General features: G+C 42.4%; 1 protein-coding gene across 2 annotated transcripts in view; it reads left to right on the top strand.

Moving 5' to 3' along the window:
* PHF19 (PHD finger protein 19) overlaps positions 1-21,529 on the top strand; it is a 237,318-nt gene that overhangs the window by 27,592 nt on the left and 188,197 nt on the right. Inside the window, exons 2-3 of one of the 2 annotated variants that reach the window (XM_085613556.1) lie at positions 9,847-10,054; positions 17,770-17,851. In XM_085613556.1, coding sequence (XP_085469682.1) covers positions 9,866-10,054; positions 17,770-17,851 — 271 coding nt within the window. In that variant the 5' untranslated portion in view covers positions 9,847-9,865. The remainder of the gene's footprint in view (positions 1-9,846; positions 10,055-17,769; positions 17,852-21,529) is intronic. The other variant, XM_085613564.1, reaches the window with a different exon arrangement.

Genomic DNA, 21,529 nt, shown 5'->3' with positions numbered 1-21,529 from the left:
TAAGGCGTGTTCTTTCGAAATTGCATTTTTATTAACAGTGTTTATCAATGGTTTGCAACTGCAATTCTGGATGAAATCCATTTGTCGGTTACTGACTCACAAGTTTGGGGGGTAAGTGATTCATAAAGGAGAAGGAACCCACTTTTCACCCCTTACCTTTTGGGAATTGGGGTGGGAACCGTGGCAGGAATATGTACCACTGCCTGCTTTTTTTTTTTTTTTTTTTTTTTATTGTATTGAGACCTGGATCTTCAAGGAACTGGGGCTGCCGTAAAAAAACATAAGTGTTCAATTTTAGAAGGGATGATGGTCTGCTGCCGTTTTAAGGTCACCCTCCCTATGATTGTGACCAATTTGAGGTGAGCGCATATTACGACCTGCCTAATAAATATGACTTAAACAGGTTGTTGTGCGACTCCTTGCGGTTCCCAGTTTTGTGAACCAACCTATCAGAAAATAGGTCAGTTCGCAAAATCTGATTTGACTCTCAAAGTCAGTGGGCTATTCGACCACTTTTTGTGAATTGAATCTTAGTATATCTGGCCCCTAATAACTTAAAGGAGCAGTTCTTCCTGATGTCTTCTTTAAACTGAACGCGGATAGAGCTAATAAAAATAAGTTTTTTTTCCTGGTTTTACTGCTATATTGTAGACGGATATGATTTAATATAATCAAGTGACCTCTCCCAATATTCAGCTTACTGTCACGTTTTATAGAGTTGTCATATTTTCTCTTGATAAGCACACTAAAGGCAAATCTTTATATAAAGGAACATCACATCATTTTGTCCTGATTCAGTACAGTTGCACAATTTTTTTTTTGTCGATCTTAATGAAAAAAACATTTAGCAAGCCAAACCCCTAAAGGAGGTGGCAATTAAATTGGTTTGCAGAGTTTTGTAAAGGTCAAATAAAACTATTTTGTCGTTTTATATGAATAATCGAAGGTTTATCAAGAAGTTTGTAAAGCTCATGAAGCATTTCGATTAAATGAAAGTACTAACATTTCGGTTTGGTCCAGCTAGGAGAAGATGAAGTCTGGGGCTGCTGATGCTTGAACCTTAAAGAGATCGACTATAAATCTCTACTGGCACAGACCCTTAAACTGTGATTCTAGGAAAGTCATTTTATCAGCTCGTGTCCAAAACTGTAAATATTTAGAATCATATTGTACAGTGTACTGTCCCATTTTGACTTTCCCACCCTTGTTTCCCAGGACATAAAGGATTCTGTTAATCAGTCTTAAAAAAAAAAATTATCCTTCCAACGTCCCTCCTCCACTCCCCCACACACCACAGAAGCTTATTTTCAGAATGCTTCTGGTATAATAATAATATAAAGTTCTCTATGTAGCGCTGCAGTGCAAATTGGAGCTAGATCTGTGCTATATCAACCTGGTACAAAGACACCCAGGGTCCCTTTTTTCAGTAACACCATTGTACATGGGCATGTGAATATTACTGCTGACCGGGTTAGCCTTGTGACCTCGCTCTACGTGTTATGTTGTGTTTTTGACATTTGTATAGCAAACAGTCTGCCAATATTATGCAAGGTGGCAAGATACGTCCGTGAGTTCGCATTCAAGCCCCCTCATTTAGATGAGGTCGGACCCACGCAGAACCAGTTTTAGAACAGCTGTAATGGGATTACTGTATATTGTGTTGCTTTTTCTATTTGAAGTGTTGTGTTATTCTTGCATTACACGCGTACTACACGCAGGCAGTAATCATTACAGGGTGGAACTGAATTGGATGAATCCGAAGTTAACCTAAGCATAAACCAAAGTTGTTGATAAAAGTGTAATTACCATTCCGTAAAGTGGATTCTGAACCCAGGTGTGGCTCCACGTCACCTATTCATGAACACAAACCCTTAACTATGGTCTTTTAAGAGTTCTTATTGTACACCGACTCGTCATCCTGTTCTCTGGCTCGTTGATGTACATTAACTAATAATTTAGCAATAGCTTAATGTCTTCATTTTTTTTTCACCCACCAAATACTTATTCATTGCTTGTCATTTTATCAACTGCAAAATCCTTTCAAATTGACTTACCATCTGCCCAGATCATTTCTCATTGGTTAATCATCTCCTCATCCACCTCATCCTGGTACATTAACTTTTTTTCTCTTATATTGACTCGTCATGAGCCAAAACTGTGTACGCTAAACTTGTCATCTCACAAGTGCCTGTACTGTGACTCAGCATATTGCAAATCCTGTACATTGACTTACCTTCTAAGTCACAATACATAGACTTGTCCACTTTCTAATCTCTATTCGGTGACACAAGATCACATCATTCGCTGAATCCATGTGAGCTGTCTTCCTGTAGATTGACCCGTCATGTGCCTTTCTCTATACATTAACTCATCATCTGACTTATGGCTATACATCATCTTGTTATGTGCCAAATCCCTGTGCAATCTTTAATCATCTGCCAGATGCCTCTGTGTTGACTTGTCCTTTCATCGTCGAGCATAGCTCCTTAAATTCACTTATCTTGCAAATCCCTGTACATTGACTCCTCATCCGTGTGCATTATTGTACCCTGACTTGTGTCACCTGCCAAATGCGCGTGTTGTACCATGGATTAAAACCCAACTTTGTCAAAACACATTCATTTGATCTCCGCATCAACCAATTGTCAGATGTATGTTTAAAAAAAAAAATCACACCTCTTATCTCTGAAACTGACTTTCTCCTGTGGATTCTCCTCGGAATGTAGTATATCCTGTAGAAATCTGTAGATTTACCATTACTTCCCAGCTCTAAAGCAGGTCCTTGTAATGTGCTTGAGCTTGTTTTTCGGCGCAGGTTTGTGTTTTTCGTTGATGTGGGACTTTTTGTGGTCCAGATGCCTGACGTGCTTTACCATCTTTGCATCTTCTTTGTTCATCCAAATATAGGGAACTGCAGCCTTTGGCAGAGGGAGTCCAAATGTAGCACAGTAACCGAAGAAGCAACACTTGGTCATAGCAAGCCTGCTTTTGGGGTTCACTGCACCTCAATGTTGCATGTTTCAGGGGTCAGTAGGAAGCAGCATCCACTCAGTCACTTTTTTCCTGAAGTATCATAGTTTTGTAACGCATTCAGGTAACCTTTTGGGAGGAAGTAATACAGTTCCAAGCCAAAAACATTATTTTGGAAGTCTTTCCACTTTTTATGCATACTTCCCCCAACTAAAATGAACTAAAAATGAATGTCAATAGTTAGGGATTGGTCTACATGAAATTCTCTGGCCATATTAAAAATGGGGCGCACTGTCCTCATGTATGCAGCCACACTGCTATAAATTGGTGCTCTGGGTGCAAACAGATGGCCCAGTTGCTGATACTCCGCTCTCAGGGCAGATGCAAACTTGCGGGCGCCCTGGGGGCAGTGAAGTGGAACGGCTGCTTGAAGCAGTTGGTCCTTCTTCCACTGTGCATGTGGCACCCACATCTGCATCAAACGGGGGAATAGAGACCCTCTGCAGGCAGATACAGTGAGCGACTGTAACCGCCTGCCGTGAAATGTCTGGTAGGTGCATGAGGCCCACTTTCTCCCCTTCAGAGGGCTGCTTTTAGGGGGGCTGTCTTTTTGTGGTGCACAGTCAGTTCACCTCCTGAAGACTTCTTTGCCTGTGCGCCCACAACCAGCAGTTGCAAAGTGTTTGCCTCATTTGCATGGGGCCACACCCCATGCATATGAGGCAACACCTTCTTAAGATAGTGCCGGCACTGTAAGTGCACCAGCCCTGTTTATATTGCAGACTGGCCTGCACAGGCATCTGCGGACCCCCTATGTAGTATTCCCACCCTGGGGGTGCCAAGACAAGCGCAGACTCCTGTTGCGCATTCTTGGCACTCTACTTCATATGGCCCTTGAGGTTTCAGTTCTGAGAGTAAAAATAGAAGGCAGGCGAGTTGAAGAAACCTCAACAAAGTCCAGTCTGCGGAAGACTGACTTCCTGACCCTTATTCTTGGAGGCGATGAGGCTTTTTCTGGATTTAAAAAAAAATTTAAACGGGGCTTAACCTCAGTACTCTACATTGTACAACTGATGTGGTAACTGGAGCAGTGTCTTATTACGTTCTACAGCACCAATCAACTCGAAGTTAAGCCTCAAATCTGAGGCCAGGAGACCAAGCAAAAGCAATGAAAATGACACATGGTTTGCAATGCTTTGTAAGCGACAGACATATTGGTAGTTAGGAATAATAGCAATTTAACTTTTTTCTTTTCTTAAAGCGGCTCCACTTCAAAGAGAGGATACACTGCACAGTGCTTGTTGGTGCCAACATGGCACATGATCCTTCTGCATGCATATTGCTGCAAACAGTCTGTGATTGGATGGTTATTGTGACATAACTCGCCATCTTTAAATTGTTCCTTTCCTTACTGACTGCAGCAATGTTCATTTACTTTCGACATTCTTTGAAAGAAAGTTTCAGAAAATCTACAGGAATTTTAATGTTTGTATAAGCAGTTGCAATTCACGTAATTATTAGACAAGAAAAATATTCTCTTTTCGATTTGCGGGCGAATCTGTTATTTTGAATGGGGGTCCGTTTTCAGCCTTATGAGCGCCTAGCCTTTTCAGGAATTAAGAGCTAAAGTCTGATGACAATGTTTTTGCCAGATATTTTTATTGGTTTTATGCATAAAACAAGGTGGTGACAAAACAGTTCAAAGATGCAAATAAGGGAAGATCCAATGATTCATATGGTGAACTGGAGTGAAGACCAATGCATAAGACAAATACCATAACTTTCTCAAAGGTTTACTTTAGTGTGAGAAGAATCTGTGGATATTTAAAAGCAGATCATTATTGGATGAACTTAGTGATCTAATCACCGGGCGGCAGAAGTTCAAAGTTGAGGAGAAGACAGGAAACTGAAGGAACCGAATGAGAGGAGAACCTTAGAATCAGCAAACGAATAAAGGTAGCTATGGTCCTGAGGTTCTTTGTTGGCAGAGCTAGTGTTATGCCTTGTAGAGAAGAAGTCAAAAGAGAGGAGAAGACGGAAGAGGTTGGAGTACTAATAGCGGTTGGGAACTTGTAAATATTGGTTTAGGCGATTTACAGGGTACCAGTGACCTGAGACGAGGTATTCGTTGCCCAGTAAGATTTGGTCACACTTGTTCGTATGAGTTACCCCAGGCCTACCATGCATGCTCTGTGAGTGCATTAGGCTGTGTCCAATTACAGAAATAATTTTTCATTGCTGTTGTAAGTAATCAATCAGATAGTAAGGAGTTGTTATTGGTCGTGTAAAGAAAAAAAGGCTTTGGTATATGGACCGTCCCCAATATTGCCTTCCTTATGTGCTAGGTAACTCTTACTACATTGCTATTAAGCCCAGTGCAGGACAAGTTTGAAAAGTAGGGGCCTTGCCTGCGATGAGTACAATTCAATTACATTTTGTAATATTACTTTTTAAAGAGCTCTTAATTACTTTATACAGAATATGTATTAGAGCAAAAGATTCTGTAGGTATCCTTAGTCTATCAGGGGCACATACAGTTTTATTGATTCATAGTCCTACTATTCACTGGTAACAGCATGTTTTGCCTCCTTGGAGCACAGTATGCCGGGGCTTTTTTCAGGCTTGCTCTTATTGTAGTGAGCAGTTGTAGGTGAGTGGTCTTAGGTAATGCCAAAGGTAATCCAATCTCTACGTTGTTGTGGGGTGGGAAGGGGAGAGCTTTCTGTGGACCCTCATGCAGTCTGCCTGCAGACTACTACTAACTATATATGTAGTCGAACCGCGTGGGACTCCCTGTTGTTCGCATTAGATTACTGTTGACGAGGCACATATGCAGTAGAAAGCACGTTAATGGTCTTTCCGCTTTTTTTTCTTGGGCCTCATAACTTAGTACATTTCATATAAGGACTCAGTATTGTTTCCTTGCAAAGAAACTGCCCCTTTTGTCCTTTTATATATTACTCTTATTAAATTAGCGTTAATAAAACATGAACATGCAGTATCAGTGCACCAATAAAGGATTGTATGGATTTTAATACCTTGCATATGATTTAAAGAATAATTAGTAATTTATTTTAAAGACCCAACATGCAGTTACGTCAATGCTATTGTCAAGAAATGACAGCCATGCGTAGCAGAGTGGGAGACGAACAAAGCAAACAAGGTGATGGGTAAGAAGTACGGGAAGCGGTGAAGAAAGAGATGCCAGTGAAGTACGTCTTAAATCTAAAAAGCAATCAATTGTAGCCTTTCAGAGTAAGTGCTGAGAAAACCTGTCACTACTAAGTCAATAGCAAGGTTTGTTTGGTTTAGCTAGGTTGTCAAGGTGATTATATCCGAAGGCTTGAAAGTTCCATTCCATTAGACGTATTCATCTGGTGGGAATGTGTGACTGCAAGTGGGGCATCAGCGCACACCTTTTGTTTCAATTTGCAGTCACTAGTATCTATTCTCAACAATAAATTTTGTAAAAACAGGACGTGGGGGTGGGCACATTGGTACAGCTAAAGGAGCCATACGAGCGTGTAAAATTTAAAATTCTCTACCTGTGGGTTCAGTGCCAGTGGAAGGACTGACCATCTGTTGAGGTCTACATTAGGTTAATGAGTAGAAGGATATAGTGTCTTACATGTCGTACTTAGAGTTCTAGCGAGGCACTCCATTTTATAGTTATGCAGGATTGTGGATACTTTGACTCAGCCAGTTCATCTACTGTAGCAATCCAAATCCTTTATTTCTTGAGTCCTTTCCTTGAAAACACAAACCTGGCCCTAGGGGTGAATAAAAGATTGTCACCAGGAGGTATCTAGTAGAAACTGAACAGGCATTAGTTGTGTCCTTCTGATCTACCTATTTTTCCTCTTATGAATCCATAAAGAATAATTTGGACAAAGTTCTGGAGTAATCTCAGGAGCCTATTTGATGGTTACGATTTTGTAACTCATCTAAAAGCAAAGCCATTTTCCAGTAGCGATGTGTTAGGGTTCAGTAGGATGCATGTAGCACCAGTTCTTTTTCTGGCACTACATCATGCATCCTACTGTTGAAATATGGTGGTCTTTTAAGAGAAGGCGTGTCACATGACCAGGGCGGAGGAATGGACTTCCTGGCAGAACTATGTATTCACCAGCATGGTTGCGAGTGCCTGGAGCCTCTAACCAGAAGCAAATGCATTAGGGAACCAGTGATAACAAGGCAATGGTGCAAAGTTTGAGACAAACTAAGATGACACTTGAGGATGACCAATAGGAGCTCATGAAGAGAAGTTGGGAATGGGTAGAGGAGGTATTTATGTTTAGGGATAGAAGAAGGGTGTTTTTTTTCAAAATACTTTATTGGTTTTCACAAGGTATACAGAAAGCATATAGCAGGGTAAGCAAGGGTGTCCAAGGTAAAGTTTAGGTATGCATACATAGCGTTTATATGGATACCCTGAGCCTAACCCGGGTGATCAACTGTAGAAGAAAAAAAAGGGGACAGGGAAAAGAGGGGAAAAAAGAGAGAAAAAGAGAGAAGGGTTAATATTTCGGGACAGATGAAAGGCTTATGTTTGAGATGGATGACTGGTAAAGCATTGTGACCCTAAGGGGAGTTGTGAAATCTTTGCAGTTGCCACAAGTGTACTAATTCTGTACACACCTGTGATTCCTCTCCGATTCTATATTCCGTCCTTACATTTGTATTTAACACATTACCAGATGCTCTGCCCCAGTCTAACCAGTTCAGGTCACGCGCAAAGCACCACACACATTTGATCACACTTTTGTTAAAGATTTTATTTATTCCCAAATATAATTCAAATAAGGCATTAACATATATATGTATATATATTTTGGTAGACAAATTACTAATTGTTCATGCGCCTGTATTTTGTGGCCGTTAGTAACCTAATATATTCAGTCTTCATTTGACATCATTTCTGCTCTTCCGTGTGCACCTGGTGATGATTTACACAACCGTTGCTTCTTTCTGTAGCCACAGACCAAATTAAAAACAAGTAAACAGAGTCACAATTTCAGTTGTTTAAATACATCTTTATTTATTTTGTATTTATTTATTTTGGAAGTTTTGTAAAGCGCTGGGCGTCTCCCTTCCTTTACTTCAGGGTGCTGGAATTCTTGCGGATTTGGTCCAATTTGGTTCAACCTGTGGAGCTCCTGAGAGTCGGCTTACTAAGGTTGTAGCTCCTTTAATGTGAAAACCTAGTTGTAGACAGATTTAAAAGTTCTCTTTTCTGAACCGTGTGAAGTTAGACTGGGATCTCAGATTTGGGATTCTGGCGTCTCAAAGCCTATGGGCTTGAACTCACAAGGATGTGCCTCCATCTTTGAACCTGCACGCGCCGGCACATTGCTGGACAATGCTGCAGTGCCACTTTGTGCAATGAGTCCTGGATTTCTGTGTTATGTGCCAAACAAAGTGCCTGTCAAATGTTGTAGTTTGTTGGCAATATACAAAAGAATACTGTGGGTCTTGAGTGTCGGATCAGAGCATGTAATGCTAGAGCAAGAAAGAGAAGGAGAGTCCGCAAATAACCGTGGCGGGTATAAAAACCTCCACTGAGGTTTTAAGTTCCCATCACCCACCGGTGGTGGTTCTTCATCATTTGGGAACTAAGGACGAACCCCGGAGTACCAGTCACTATGTTGGTTGTGGTGGTACCCTGGTTGTCCAAGGCAACCGTGCCAAATTGTTACCAGCGGGTGATGATTGCATTGCGAGAAAGTGATGAAAAAAAATAGTGAAGTTAAAAATGACTACCAAAACACTGTGTAATTTTATTCTGGCGCTATCTTGGTGTCAAGATTAAAACCAAGTGTTGACAGCTTAAACAAATAACTGTCAGATTACAGGTCTACATGTTTCGGCTGTTGGACAGTGGAGTCCGAGCTCTCGTCAGGACCATGTAAACGCTACTGCAAAACGTGATAGAAAATAATAATAAAAACTGAATCAACGGTTGTATGAGGCACCGCTCTATCCGTCGGTACCCCGCTCCAAATGTCACCTCCCCTTCCAGCTCTGACATTTGGAGCGGGGTACCGACGGATAGAGCGGTGCCTCATAGTCCTGAGCGGATGCCAGGCGAGGCGAGGTGCGTACCCACATTGACTCGGAGGCCATCCTCCAGACAATGCCTGTAACGTTTCCAATGTGACGCACAGGACTCTACCAGGTTGTATTGGGTACCAACCGTTGATTCAGTTTTTATTATTATTTTCGATCACGTTTTGCAGTAGCGTTTACATGGTCCTGACGAGAGCTCGGACTCCACTGTCCAACAGCCGAAACATGTAGACCTGTAATCTGACAGTTATTTGTTTAAGCTGTCAACACTTGGTTTTAATCTTGACACCAAGATAGCGCCAGAATAAAATTACACAGTGTTTTGGTAGTCATTTTTAACTTCACTATTTTTTTTCATCACTTTCTCGCACTGCAATCATCACCCGCTGGTAACAATTTGGCACGGTTGCCTTGGACAACCAGGGTACCACCACAACCAACATAGTGACTGGTACTCCGGGGTTCGTCCTTAGTTCCCAAATGATGAAGAACCACCACCGGTGGGTGATGGGAACTTAAAACCTCAGTGGAGGTTTTTATACCCGCCACGGTTATTTGCGGACTCTCCTTCTCTTTCTTGCTCTAGCATTACATGCTCTGATCCGACACTCAAGACCCACAGTATTCTTTTGTATATTGATTATTGATTTGGGGATTTTTGCTGTGTTGGTCTTTAAACTTATCCCTAGGACCCTCTTACTTAGCTTTTTGTTTTCGTAGTTTGTTGGCAGCCATGACTGAACGTAAGGGATTTTTGGAAGGGCGATGCTGTCTTTAAAAAAACCAATGCATCCATCTGCCTCTTCTCAGTAGGGTTGCAGGGAAGCTGATGGCCAACCATGCTTTGCAGCCAACTACCCAGGATGTCTACGCGGTCAGCCACCTATCTCAATCAGCCATCGAAGCATTACCCAGGAACCACAGCGGGTGGAAGGAGCAGATGACCACCCTCACCGAAGGCCAGTATGTGCTCTGTCGGTGGACCGATGGGCTCTACTACCTCGGAAAGATAAAGAGGGTAGGCGTGCATGCATGAAAACTACTGTACTTTTTATCAATTAGAAATTTAGAATCTGTTCTAAGTTTAAATTGTTGTTTTTTACATGCCAAAAATGTTCTACTTGCATGAATTAGAATTGTGCAAAAGGATTTGGGGATGCTTGCATGCATTGCACTAAATGGGTCTAGGTGTTTTGCCACTAACATCAATGTTGCATAATTTACAGGGTTAGTTGTTGCAGTGCACCAGGTCTTTTTTAAAGATCTGTATTTTTGTACACGTGTCATATTTTTTGTCTGGAATCTGTAAATTAAAATGTATGCTTTGACATACAGTTCTTTTTTGTGTCCCTAGATTAGTTCCCGAGAAGGTCAGGGATTGACAAAACACCACCATTAAAAAAAAAATCAACTCTATAGCAGCAGCAAATCATGTACCATTCGTGATACACCTCTTGTAGTGGCCAAATGTCCCCCTTCAGCTCCTGTATTATGCAGACAGTAAAAACAATTAGCAAGGCCCAGTTCATGTTAATTTCTGCTTTGTAAAACTGGCATTATTAACAATGCCATGCCATCGAATTGTTTATCTGTTTGTGCCAAACACCGAGCATGTTGGTTAAAAATAGTTAATTGATTGACAAAAGTCCACACATTTATTCTTGGAGGTATTTATTTTCTTTTATCAAAAAGAGCCCTGGTGCAAAAATTGTGCAAAGATCTCCGATTATTCAAAAAAAGAACCAACAATAGCTTGTGGTATTGAAAAAATTACAGTTTCATAAAGGGTGGAGTTTGTGGCTGGACAGATGGGCGCTTACTCAAATACAACAAAAATGACTCATTTGGTTGTGAACAGGTTTCAGCACTGGGCGCTCTGCTTCAGGAGGTGCTAAACTGAACAGTTGGCCGTACAGCTACACCCACATAGTATTCACTGTGTTATGATAATTACTATTCAACTTTGTGCTGTATTTGCTGAGGTAATACTTTAGTTATGTTAACAAACGTGTTGTGCCAGACTTACAAAAGAAAGTGCTGCATAATAACACTTGGAGATGGGATGGATGACAAAAAATAATAAGTTGTGTTTGGTATTTAGTGAGTAAAACACAGAGTTTGCAGAATAAAGACATTTAAAGACAACCTATATAAAGGGAAGACATTTACATATGTGTATTTACTTTTCGGGATGGTGATGAGGGATAGGCAGGTTCTTACTAGCAGAGGGTCTGAGAAGGGGAGAAGCTTGTAACCGAAGGGCAGAGGCATGGAGTAGTAAGGCCCTGTTTGGCTTTGAAAACAAAGATGAGCATTTTGTACTATGCCATATATTTGACCGACAAACCACTTGGCATTGGCGAAGTGAGGTTGGTAATTGTCATGGTAGATTGAAGGTATTTCGGTGGTGAAATTGATCCTTTTATCATGGGAAGGATCAGTGGTGTTGTGAGGGTGCCATGGCCCCTCATGCAAGCTTGTAAAACGAGCCCCCAGTTTGGAAGTAAAAGACAGCTATAACTGTGGTGCAACAGCTCCTTCAATTCTCTGGGCCGTGGTGCCACTGCACTTGCTACACTCGTGATAGCTAGCCCCGGTGAGAATGTGGATAAGGGAGTGCCACAAGAAATCGGATGCAATATAGGTCGCCTTACTGATTACCAGTGTTTCTCAGGGACTTGCTGTTTGGCAGGGGAGATGCTGGCCAATGTTATTAACACAGGGGCATCGGAAGTTAGCAGTAGTTTTGGTGAAATTGATGAAGGACTTAAGCCACCCCCAATATCCAGCAAGATTGTAACACAAGTCCTCTCACTTTGAATTCAGAGAAAGAAAAGTAAACACCAAGATCCCTCACAGGACCTGACATTTGACCTCGGTCTTTGAATGCACAGCAAATGTAACAAGATAATAAGATTTGCAAGCCTGTTTAAAGAAAGGAGCACTTGTGGAAGAATAGAACGGGAGATGATTTTAAAAGGCTTTGCTCCTTGGGAGGGACGAACTTACCCTTGACCGCCTAAAACAAAGCCAGCAAATAGAAAGCCAGAAAATGTGAGTTACAAACCAAAAAGCCAATGGTAGGCAATGGGTGGAATGCATTCCCAGGGAAGCTTTCTGAATGTCCCCAAGATGTATTTAGCAAATCGGACAGCTGCACTGTCTGATAGGCTTCGGCCTGAAAAGGCTTCTGAAGTCGCCTCCACTGTCCTGGAATGGATGCAAAACCCTTAGTTGACATTAAGTGTGCAGAGTTCCCAACATGTGCGCTGGAAAGCTACTCTCCCTAGGGCTTTCCAACAGTAGCGTAGCCAGTGTGTTGTGAGCCCTAGTGCAAGGAAGGTAATGAGCCCTCTAGCTGCTGTCTGAATTATAAAATACAGCAATAATTAGTGTTTGGTGAACCCTTGGGGCCTCTAGTACCTGGTGCCACTGCACCTGCTGCACCAGGGGAGCTGCGACCCTGCTTCCCAGCTCCTCCTTTGCTCACTGTGACATATCAGTTTTTCACCAAATGAACGGCGTGATGAGAGCCAATATTATTTGAAACATGCTGCATCGTGTGCAGCTCTGTAACACAAAATGATGGGTGGCCCCCTGCAGAATGGGAAGAGTGGGCCCCTGAGTTTCCCATATCGCACAGATATTTAGTGGCATGCACCTGATTGGGAGCCCATAAAGGGTTGAGGGGCCCTTGAAATAGCAGGGGCCGCCCTGCACCGCAGGGGTGCATGGGCCTGCCTTACGACCCCTGGTGATAAGCGTGGGCGGGTCTGCGGAAGCCGTGCTCCTGGTGAGTGAGTTGCCAATAACATGCCTTGGGATCCAGGCGCTGTGCTCACGAGGCACCCAAAACTGTCCACCAGGCTGAGCCAGGGCTGAGTGGAAAATGCTGACAATTCAGCCTTAGGGTAATTTCTGACATTTTGAGGGACTTTTGTAGTTGTTGTTGGGACTGTAAAATCCCTTTACGACCCCTGGTGATACGCGTGGGCGGGTCTGCGGAAGCCATGCTCCTGGTGAGTGAGTTGCCAATAACATGCCTTGGGATCCAGGCGCTGTGCTCACCAGGCACCCAAAACTGTCCACCAGGCTGAGCCAGGGCTGAGTGGAAAATGCTGACAATTCAGCCTAAGGGTAATTTCTGACATTTTGAGGGACTTTTGTAGTTGTTGTTGGGACTGTAAAATCCCTGTACACAGTAGGGCCTGTTCAGTACCTTTGTGGATGAATGCCTTTGGCGTCCGTCTGCCCCACCGCATCATGACCTGATTGATGCTGTGTGAGGCAACTCCCTTCCTTGAAGGCTCCGAGCCGTACTGGGCTGAATGAACGCGCCGATTTGAAAGGACCTCAAAAGCAATGCGATGACGTTCAGCCGTTCCTTCCTCTTGTGTTTTTTTTTCTCTACTCTGCAGAATTTTTATTTTTTGATGCATGGCGGTTCGGAAGCGCTTGTAGTGCACTTCCCAAGCGGCGTTGCAGTAACTGTTTCTAGGGTGGGAGCGGAAAGGGAACCCGCCCAAAATTCTATAGGAGTGTTCGAGGCGGGGAGCCTCCAGTGGGGAAAAAAAATTACCCGTGGAATAAAATAGAAAAAGTAGTTAAATATGCTGATTCATATTTCCACCAAAGGCAACTGCTTACAAGTCACATGAGTGCGGCACGTGGCAGAGAAATGCATACGTTTACATCACTAAGGTTTTTTGCAAGTACCTTTAAATTTGTAAATCTGTCAAATCTTACGTGTGTGGCTATGTTTCATAGATTTCTGAATGCTAAAAAAAATACGTTTTCGTATCGCCCCAGAATATTCTCGCTAAAAACGTGATTATTTCGAAAGCATCCCTGTTACCAACTCTTGCGTTTGTCGCATCGCATACATTTTCAGTGCTTTTCTGTTGATTTAATCGGGAACACCAGATAACATTTAAGTTAAATGATTAAAAAACATCTGTGTGTCCAAAAAAGTCCGCAGTTTTCATATTTTGAGCTTATTTAGAGTGCACGGATGCAGGACAGCGGCAAAAAGTTTCGTATTACGAGTGCTTTAATGTTAGTGATCACTAATGGGCAGACGTGACCACTTTTTGGGCGGATGTCCAGCTTCACCAAACTCTGGTGCTCAGAAACAGGTCAGAAAGCTTTGCGCACGCTCGTGGGCGCTGCCATATATAGACGTCACGAGGTCCTGAATAATTAATGACGCGGAGGCCCCAGATGGGTAAGACACAACCACCTCCAGTCAGATCCCACCAACGTTTGTCTCAAGATATTTGAGCTGGTAGTATGGCTCAGCAAGCTGGCCGTTTTCCACTGACGAGTGTAATTATCTGAAGGTCATAAGTTTGAATTCCAGCAAGGCAGACTTGGCCTTCTATCCTTCCGAGGTTGGTATATTGATTGCCACACTTTAGATAATGGTAAAATTTGTGTTTTAAGTTATAATGACCAGGTCACTTTCCGCACAGCCTAGGGCTATAAGTTACCATGAATTTGTTTTGCCTCTGATACCAGGGGATTCCACCACTCTTTAAAGCTAGCGTTACAACACGGTGATTTCTGAGAAAGCCCCTCATAAGCCTATTTCCCTTATCAGAGTAGGCGGAGGGATGTGGTTACCGTGACACAGAGGGTGAGGGATGTGGTTACGATTACACTAATCCAGTACAAGGAACTGGGCATGTTACAGTGACGTGGGGACCTCCTGCAAGTCCCAGGTGGACCCACCGCACACCCCTTTGCGTCCAGTGGAGTGTTAGTTGCGGCGTAAAACTGGTGGCTGGGAGAACGAGAAGGCCTCAACAGTGGCACGAGCCCCACCCATCAATCCACTATAATGGAGAAGTAGAAAACAATCCTTAGCACACGTACTACTTATATAAAATAAAGATGTAACGTGTTTTCACAGTGCAATTCAATCCAGTGTACAAAATAAATGATTTAGTCTTTTTCTTCTAGATGGTTCTTTTATTCATTGTCAATCTTCTCCGTGGTTCATAACAGCCAGCCAACACGCGTTTCGTCGCTACATGGGAATGTGGTCCCGCGACTTTTTCAAGGCTATTCTTGGCTTGGTATATATATTTAGTAGGTGGTGATAATTCCAAACCACCTATGGTTTCTGAGGTAATGGCGTCACTTGTTACTGTGGGATATTGCAATCCTTGGCGAAATCCTGTTACCTTTCAGTACTTATTCGACTGAACAGTGATTCTGACGTGACGCCCGTCCCTGGTTTCCCGGTCTCGAGTGTGCACTCGAGACCGGGAAACCAGGGACGGGCGTCACGTCAGAATCACTGTTCAGTCGAATAAGTACTGAAAGGTAACAGGATTTCGCCAAGGATTGCAATATCACCACCTACTAAATATATATACCAAGCCAAGAATAGCCTTGTAAAAGTCGCGGGACCACATTCCCATGTAGCGACGAAACACGTGTTGGCTGGCTGTTATGAACCACGGAGAAGATTGACAATGAATAAAAGAACCATCTAGAAGAAAAAGACTAAATCATTTCTTTTGTACACTGGATTGAATTGCACTGTGAAAACACGTTACATCTTTATTTTATATAAGTAGTACGTGTGCTAAGGATTGTTTTCTGAATTGTACTGGGCAAAGGCTCATAATTCTGGGAAGTCAGGTGGTACTTCTCACCTTGTAGCACCGTCAATCAATAAGTTCAGGACATATAAATACATGCAAATTTTCCCTGTGGCGCCTTTACCTAAACCCAAAACCCCCGTTTACAGCATTTCAGTATAATGGAGAAGTAGACCTACAGGGATATGGAGGGGTCTTGAACCTGCTCACACCACACCATTTCATACAGTGTGGGTTTAAAAGGTGGGAGTAGAGGGACATAGTGATGGGCCTACACATTGGCAGGAGGTGTTTCCTTCTTCACTAGCACCTGATCCAGTGCGGACCACTGGGTTATTTAATTTTCTTTGGCCCATACACAAACACCCAAGCCCCTGTGGCGCTGGTGTCAAGTTTGCAAATTTCTTACCACTTCATATTCAACAGTTGAAATTTAGACAGTTCATAATCTACACAATAAACCTTCTTGTTCAAATTTCCATCTTCTTTGTCGATGGACCAATTTGTTGAAAAATTGAAGGTAACAGTCACTCAATTACTAAATGAACAAAAATAAACACAGACTCATTGTTGCAATTTTGTTAAATTTATCTAACTCAAAATGCATTAGTCTTAGAAAATACCTCATGAGAGAAAATACACTCTAAACCGTCAACAAATAATCAATCTCAAGAAACAGGTTGCATGGAGGGGATAGATGAAGAGACATCAGACATGTGCATAAATCAATTCTTAATTCGGCCTAGGTAGCAGCAGGGGACCCCCAGACAAAGAGGCAGGGATTAAAGACTCTAAGATCAAGATAAGGATAGGACTGGAACAGCTAGGCCTCTCTGCAACCCGACAATCAGCAGCGCACCCTTTCTATCCTCACCCCTAATGCAGCAGCCGCATCTGCCGCCCTCGCTTCGCAGCAAAAACCGCCAGACCCCTCCCCTAAATAACCTATTCTGTAAACCCTTATCATACATGTCTGTCCCACTAAAGTTGCTAAAGTCACCCATTCTAGCTACGGGATCGGTTAAAAAGTGGGGCGGATGATCACCCTATCATTAAGTCATACTTCTTTGACGACCCCATTGTTAGACTTTCGTTCCCACATATTCAGTATACATCCCTATTCTCTCATGAGGTGAAAGTATCAAATTAAGGACAAATGTTAATACATTCAACATTTTATGGGTTTTCACACGGAGTCACTGGAGTTGGCTGCATGTCAAGCGTCATGTCCTTTACCGTGCCATGCTCTTTCAGCTTGTTCAGCGTTTTCAGCCACGTGGTTTATGCGCGCTGCAAGTTTCACTCATCACAGTTCAGCTAACTTAACCCAAAATGGAGACTCGTCCATTTACTAAAAGAACAGAAAGCAGACATTTATTAATAATGTGGTAATGAAATCTTCACTGTTAACCACCCACCTTAATTCTAGTCCATGTTAACAGTTATCCTAGCATAGCATAGGTAGAAAGCGGCATGAATAATTATGACAAAAGCAACACACGTCATGCTTTTTACTACATATACATCATGCAATGTGCCATGCAATACATTCATAACACGTTCTACACACAATATTATTACAAATTTGGTTATTTATGTATTGTTACGATTAATTCCATGCATATTGCAAAGCAAAATTTCCCTCGTGTGATATGTGTTTGCACGTTAAAATACTTACTACTTACGATTAGTACATATTACAGTGGTACTTTATACAAGCAGGTTTCTTTTTGCGAATCCCCGCTCCATCACACCCATTACATTTTATCAGAGAATACAAAAGAACAGTGTGTACAAGGGTTAACGCTGGCTGCCACCCTGAACAGGCACAGACACTTTCCATGCACTATTTCCCAATTCCTGACTGTTTCAGAAACCATGAGAAGTGCTTGTGCCATAACATTAATTAGATGGGCCATCTGCTGAATCGGAACCCGAGCTAACGTCACCAAACCAAGACAACTCCATCAAACGAAGCAACGTTCTAGAATACTGAATGTTGATGGTGGTTAGCAATGCAGGACTGGGTAAAGAGAACTGTTTTATGTGTATACTGGTGTGGCCTGAATTGCTGCTATCGCAATATCTAAAGAGCATGTCTTTGTGTTTTCTTGGTGTGTTGCAGGTGAGCAGTTCCAAGGAGAGTTGTCTTGTAACCTTTGAAGATAATTCCAAGTACTGGGTGCTGTGGAAGGATATCCAGCATGGTGAGTGACCATGCCCCTGTGGGGCTGTGCCGACTGTCATTCTTATCACCCTTACCCACTTAAACCCTGATTATGAGTTGGCAGGGGGAGGGCGTTCCACCTTGAGCAGTAAGTGGAATTCTGCCACTCACAAGTGCAAGGGTTTCTGGACCCTGAATTGTTGGGTCTGCAAACTCCGCACCTGATAATTCGAGGCCCAGAGACACCAAGTTTCACGCAACTGTTTCAGGGATTGTGGGTATCAGCACAACACAGCCCAACTCTGGCTGCAGCTCGGAGGGAGCAAACATTCTCCCCACAGGGGGAATCAAATGCCTCCACTCCACCTGTCCATCCCCTTATCCGTTAACGAAAAGTAATACCTCCGACCTCCCGTACACTGTTCCGCCCTTCCTTACGGACACTTACCACCTGATCGGAGCAGGTGGAAAATGTCAGCTGTTCTGAAATATACATGTAAAAGGATCTGGCTTTTGTAGTTCGTGTATCTTTTCTCCATTCTTGTGAGAAAACTCAGAATAGTCTGTTTTTGATGATGCGATACCAGCTGGAGTCGGGGATTCCGGCCCTCCAGAATCCTCGCACCCAAAACCGGCTGGCTGTCTTGTAATCAGGTCCTTTGTGCCTGTCTAGTGAGTGACCTGTGTATTTGAACTGCTGGGCTCACACCTAAACCATTCCCAGTTAGAACAATGGTACCACTTGGTCTTGTCCGCTTTGTGAGTGAATGCAAGGGGCTGTCTCAGGATGGTCCTACCAGAGGAGTGTGGATGCTTCCTCTTGGAGACTTTCGTTGAAGTCTTGGAATGAGTGCAGGTGTTTTACATATTTTAGTACTTGGCGTAGGGTTGGCTTGTTGATCAGACAAGGACAGAATTGTAAACAATTTCAGTGAAATCCAGAGGTCCAGGTAAGCGTGAGATTCCATGATGCAATGGCATACTAATACCCCCCTCCCAAAAAAATAGGAAGAGTTGCTAAGTTTTTAATAACGTGAGGAACCCTTACACTTCCTCTTATGTTTGATAAAACGAAGAAGAAATTTGCATAGTTGGTACCAGCAGACCTTGGATTGAGCTTGAAAAGTTATTTTTTCTTGTGGCCCTTATCCCTGAACGCACAACAACACTGAGAGACAGTCATCAAGGCAGACGAGACATGGCAGTTGAGTGAGACAGACGCCTGTCGCTTGATGTCTCTGGGCTACTTGATGTCTTCTGTTGAATTAGACACTGGATTCAAAAATGAAATAGAATCCTTTATTGCTGAGGAGCATACAAAGACACCGGCATGTACATCAGTGTCCTTCTCGCAACTGACAACCCCCAAGCAGTTCATATATAAACATTCTAGGAATGCTTGCTAGTCAAGCACTCCACGTAACTAAGCAACATATGACACATCCCCCTCCTTAAACAAATAATAAATCAAAACCAGGAAGAGAGAAAAATAAAAGAAATAAAAACACAAAGGTACAATAAAATATGTATGAAGGTATAGCAAGGTATGCAGCCATGACAATAAAAATGAATTAGAACTAAACCAAATATACACAATTAATTAGCAGAATGGCACAACAAATTGGTTGAATAACACACAAGTTTTAAGATGGTACACTGCTAAATCTTTCAGTTATAAGAATTATTCACTACAAAATCTTTCAACCAACCAGGGGCCTTCCTTTCTCTTACAGGTTTTTGAACAACCACTTGATCATCCACGTCATTAACAGCTTCTGTAGTAAGTGGTACATCTACAGTGGTGGGAACAAAAGAAGCAGATTGACTGGCAACAGAAGCTGATTGGCTTGATTCCACATCATCCATCCAATCATAACTAGAAACATCACTACCAGTTCCAGACTTGGCCACTCTCCTAAGATTCCAAACTTTCCCATCTCTGAGCCTTACCGAAATTTGCAGAACTTCAACAACCTCTTCAGGCTCAAAGAAACAACTATCACCTTTACCAATAAATCCAGGTTTCTTAATACGTACCCAATCACCCACAGCAATCTGTGGAGTTTTAACTCCATGCTTATCATCAAAATACCTCTTACTTTTGTCCTGTACTTTCTCCATTCTATTCCAAACTTCCTCTCTAGACCACTGTTCCACACCAGAAGTGAATAACCACTCAGGATTGAATTTGGACCTAGGTGTACGTCCTTGCATAATTAAGAAAGGAGACAATCCAGTAGCATCAGAGTTAGTGACCCGATAAGCCCAGACCATTTTACCAACTTGTGTGGTCCAATCATCACCAGCACCAATAGCCAATTGAATGGTGTCCTTTAACACACGGTTAAAGCGTTCAACCATTCCGTTTCCACTAGGATTATATAGAGAGGTAGTTCTATGTTTGATACCAAGTTTTTCAAAGCAAGATTTAGCATTTTTCTAAAGAAACTGAACACTATTATTGCTCAGTAAACATGCAGGAATACCCTCAAACAAAAATGTCATCCAGAAATTTCAACACAACATCAGTATCGGTGTTCTCCATGACTCTCATGACAGGCCAGCGAGAAAACATATCTATCAGGACTAAAACATACTTGTATGAATCTTGGTGATGGTCCTTAACTGGACCCATTATATCAATAGCAACCATCTCCCAAGGATTCCTAGGAAGGTTAGATTCACACATGGGAGGACTTAAAGTATGCAAGGATTTGTCAGCACAAGAACAAGTTATACACTCTCTCACAATTCTTTCAGCAAGCTTGTCGAAGCCAGGCCACCAGAATTAACTTTTTAAAAGAGATTTAATCCTACAAATACCAGAATGGCCTTCATGACACAGTTCCACAATAGGCACACGCAAGCTTTCAGGCGGAACAATTTTCTCACCACGTAACAGAAATCCATCACTAAAAGAAAGTTCAGAACACACTTCCCAAAAATGTCTAGTTGCATCATTAAGAGCATCCTTGCGGGGCCAACCATTCATGACATATGGAATTGTTTCTTGCAATATCACATCTTTTTTTAAATTCTTGTTCCCACTCATCTTTTTTGACAGAAGAATGTCCTTGGTCATGTACAAATGCTACTTGGAAGTTATTCCACTTATTGTCTTCACATTTTTCCAGCATGACTGGCATTCTAGAGAAAAAGTCAGCCATAACATTGCTCTTGCCTGGAGTATCAACAATTTTATACGTGAAGTTTTGCATGCGCATAGATATCCTAGCTAATCTAGAGGAAACGTTATTTCAACCTTCCGTGGACAAAATGTTAATTAAAGGTTTATTTACGATCACAACGTAGAGTGCACATTTTATCCCAAATTAGTGATTTAAAATGGTCAAGTGCCCACGCACAAGCTAACGCTTCCTTTTTGATAATCGGATACTTCTCTTCACAGGGAGACAAGGATCTGGAAGCATTCACAATAATATGCTCTTTCCCTTTCGAATCAACCTGGGCTAGCACAGCACCTTGTCCCTTATTACTTGCATCAGTAGTAATCACATGTAAAGTACGACTTCACGCAGAAATTAAGTAATGAAGTTGTTTAATAGTTGAAACACAGGAGCAAGGCAGGACGCAGCCTGCACAGGTCTTCTCTTCAGCAACTGTCTTCCCAGAGCTCACACAAAGATCTAGAGCTTTGTAACAGAGAGCTCGTAGAAGCCAGAAGGTTTAGAAGAAAACAATTCTAAAGGAAAGAACA

Source organism: Triturus cristatus, chromosome 1_2 (genome assembly GCF_964204655.1).
Source record: "Triturus cristatus chromosome 1_2, aTriCri1.1, whole genome shotgun sequence".
NCBI classification, from domain to species: Eukaryota; Metazoa; Chordata; class Amphibia; order Caudata; family Salamandridae; genus Triturus; species Triturus cristatus.
The sequence above is the reverse complement of the archived record's forward strand: the minus strand, read 5'-3'. Positions and strand labels throughout refer to the sequence as shown.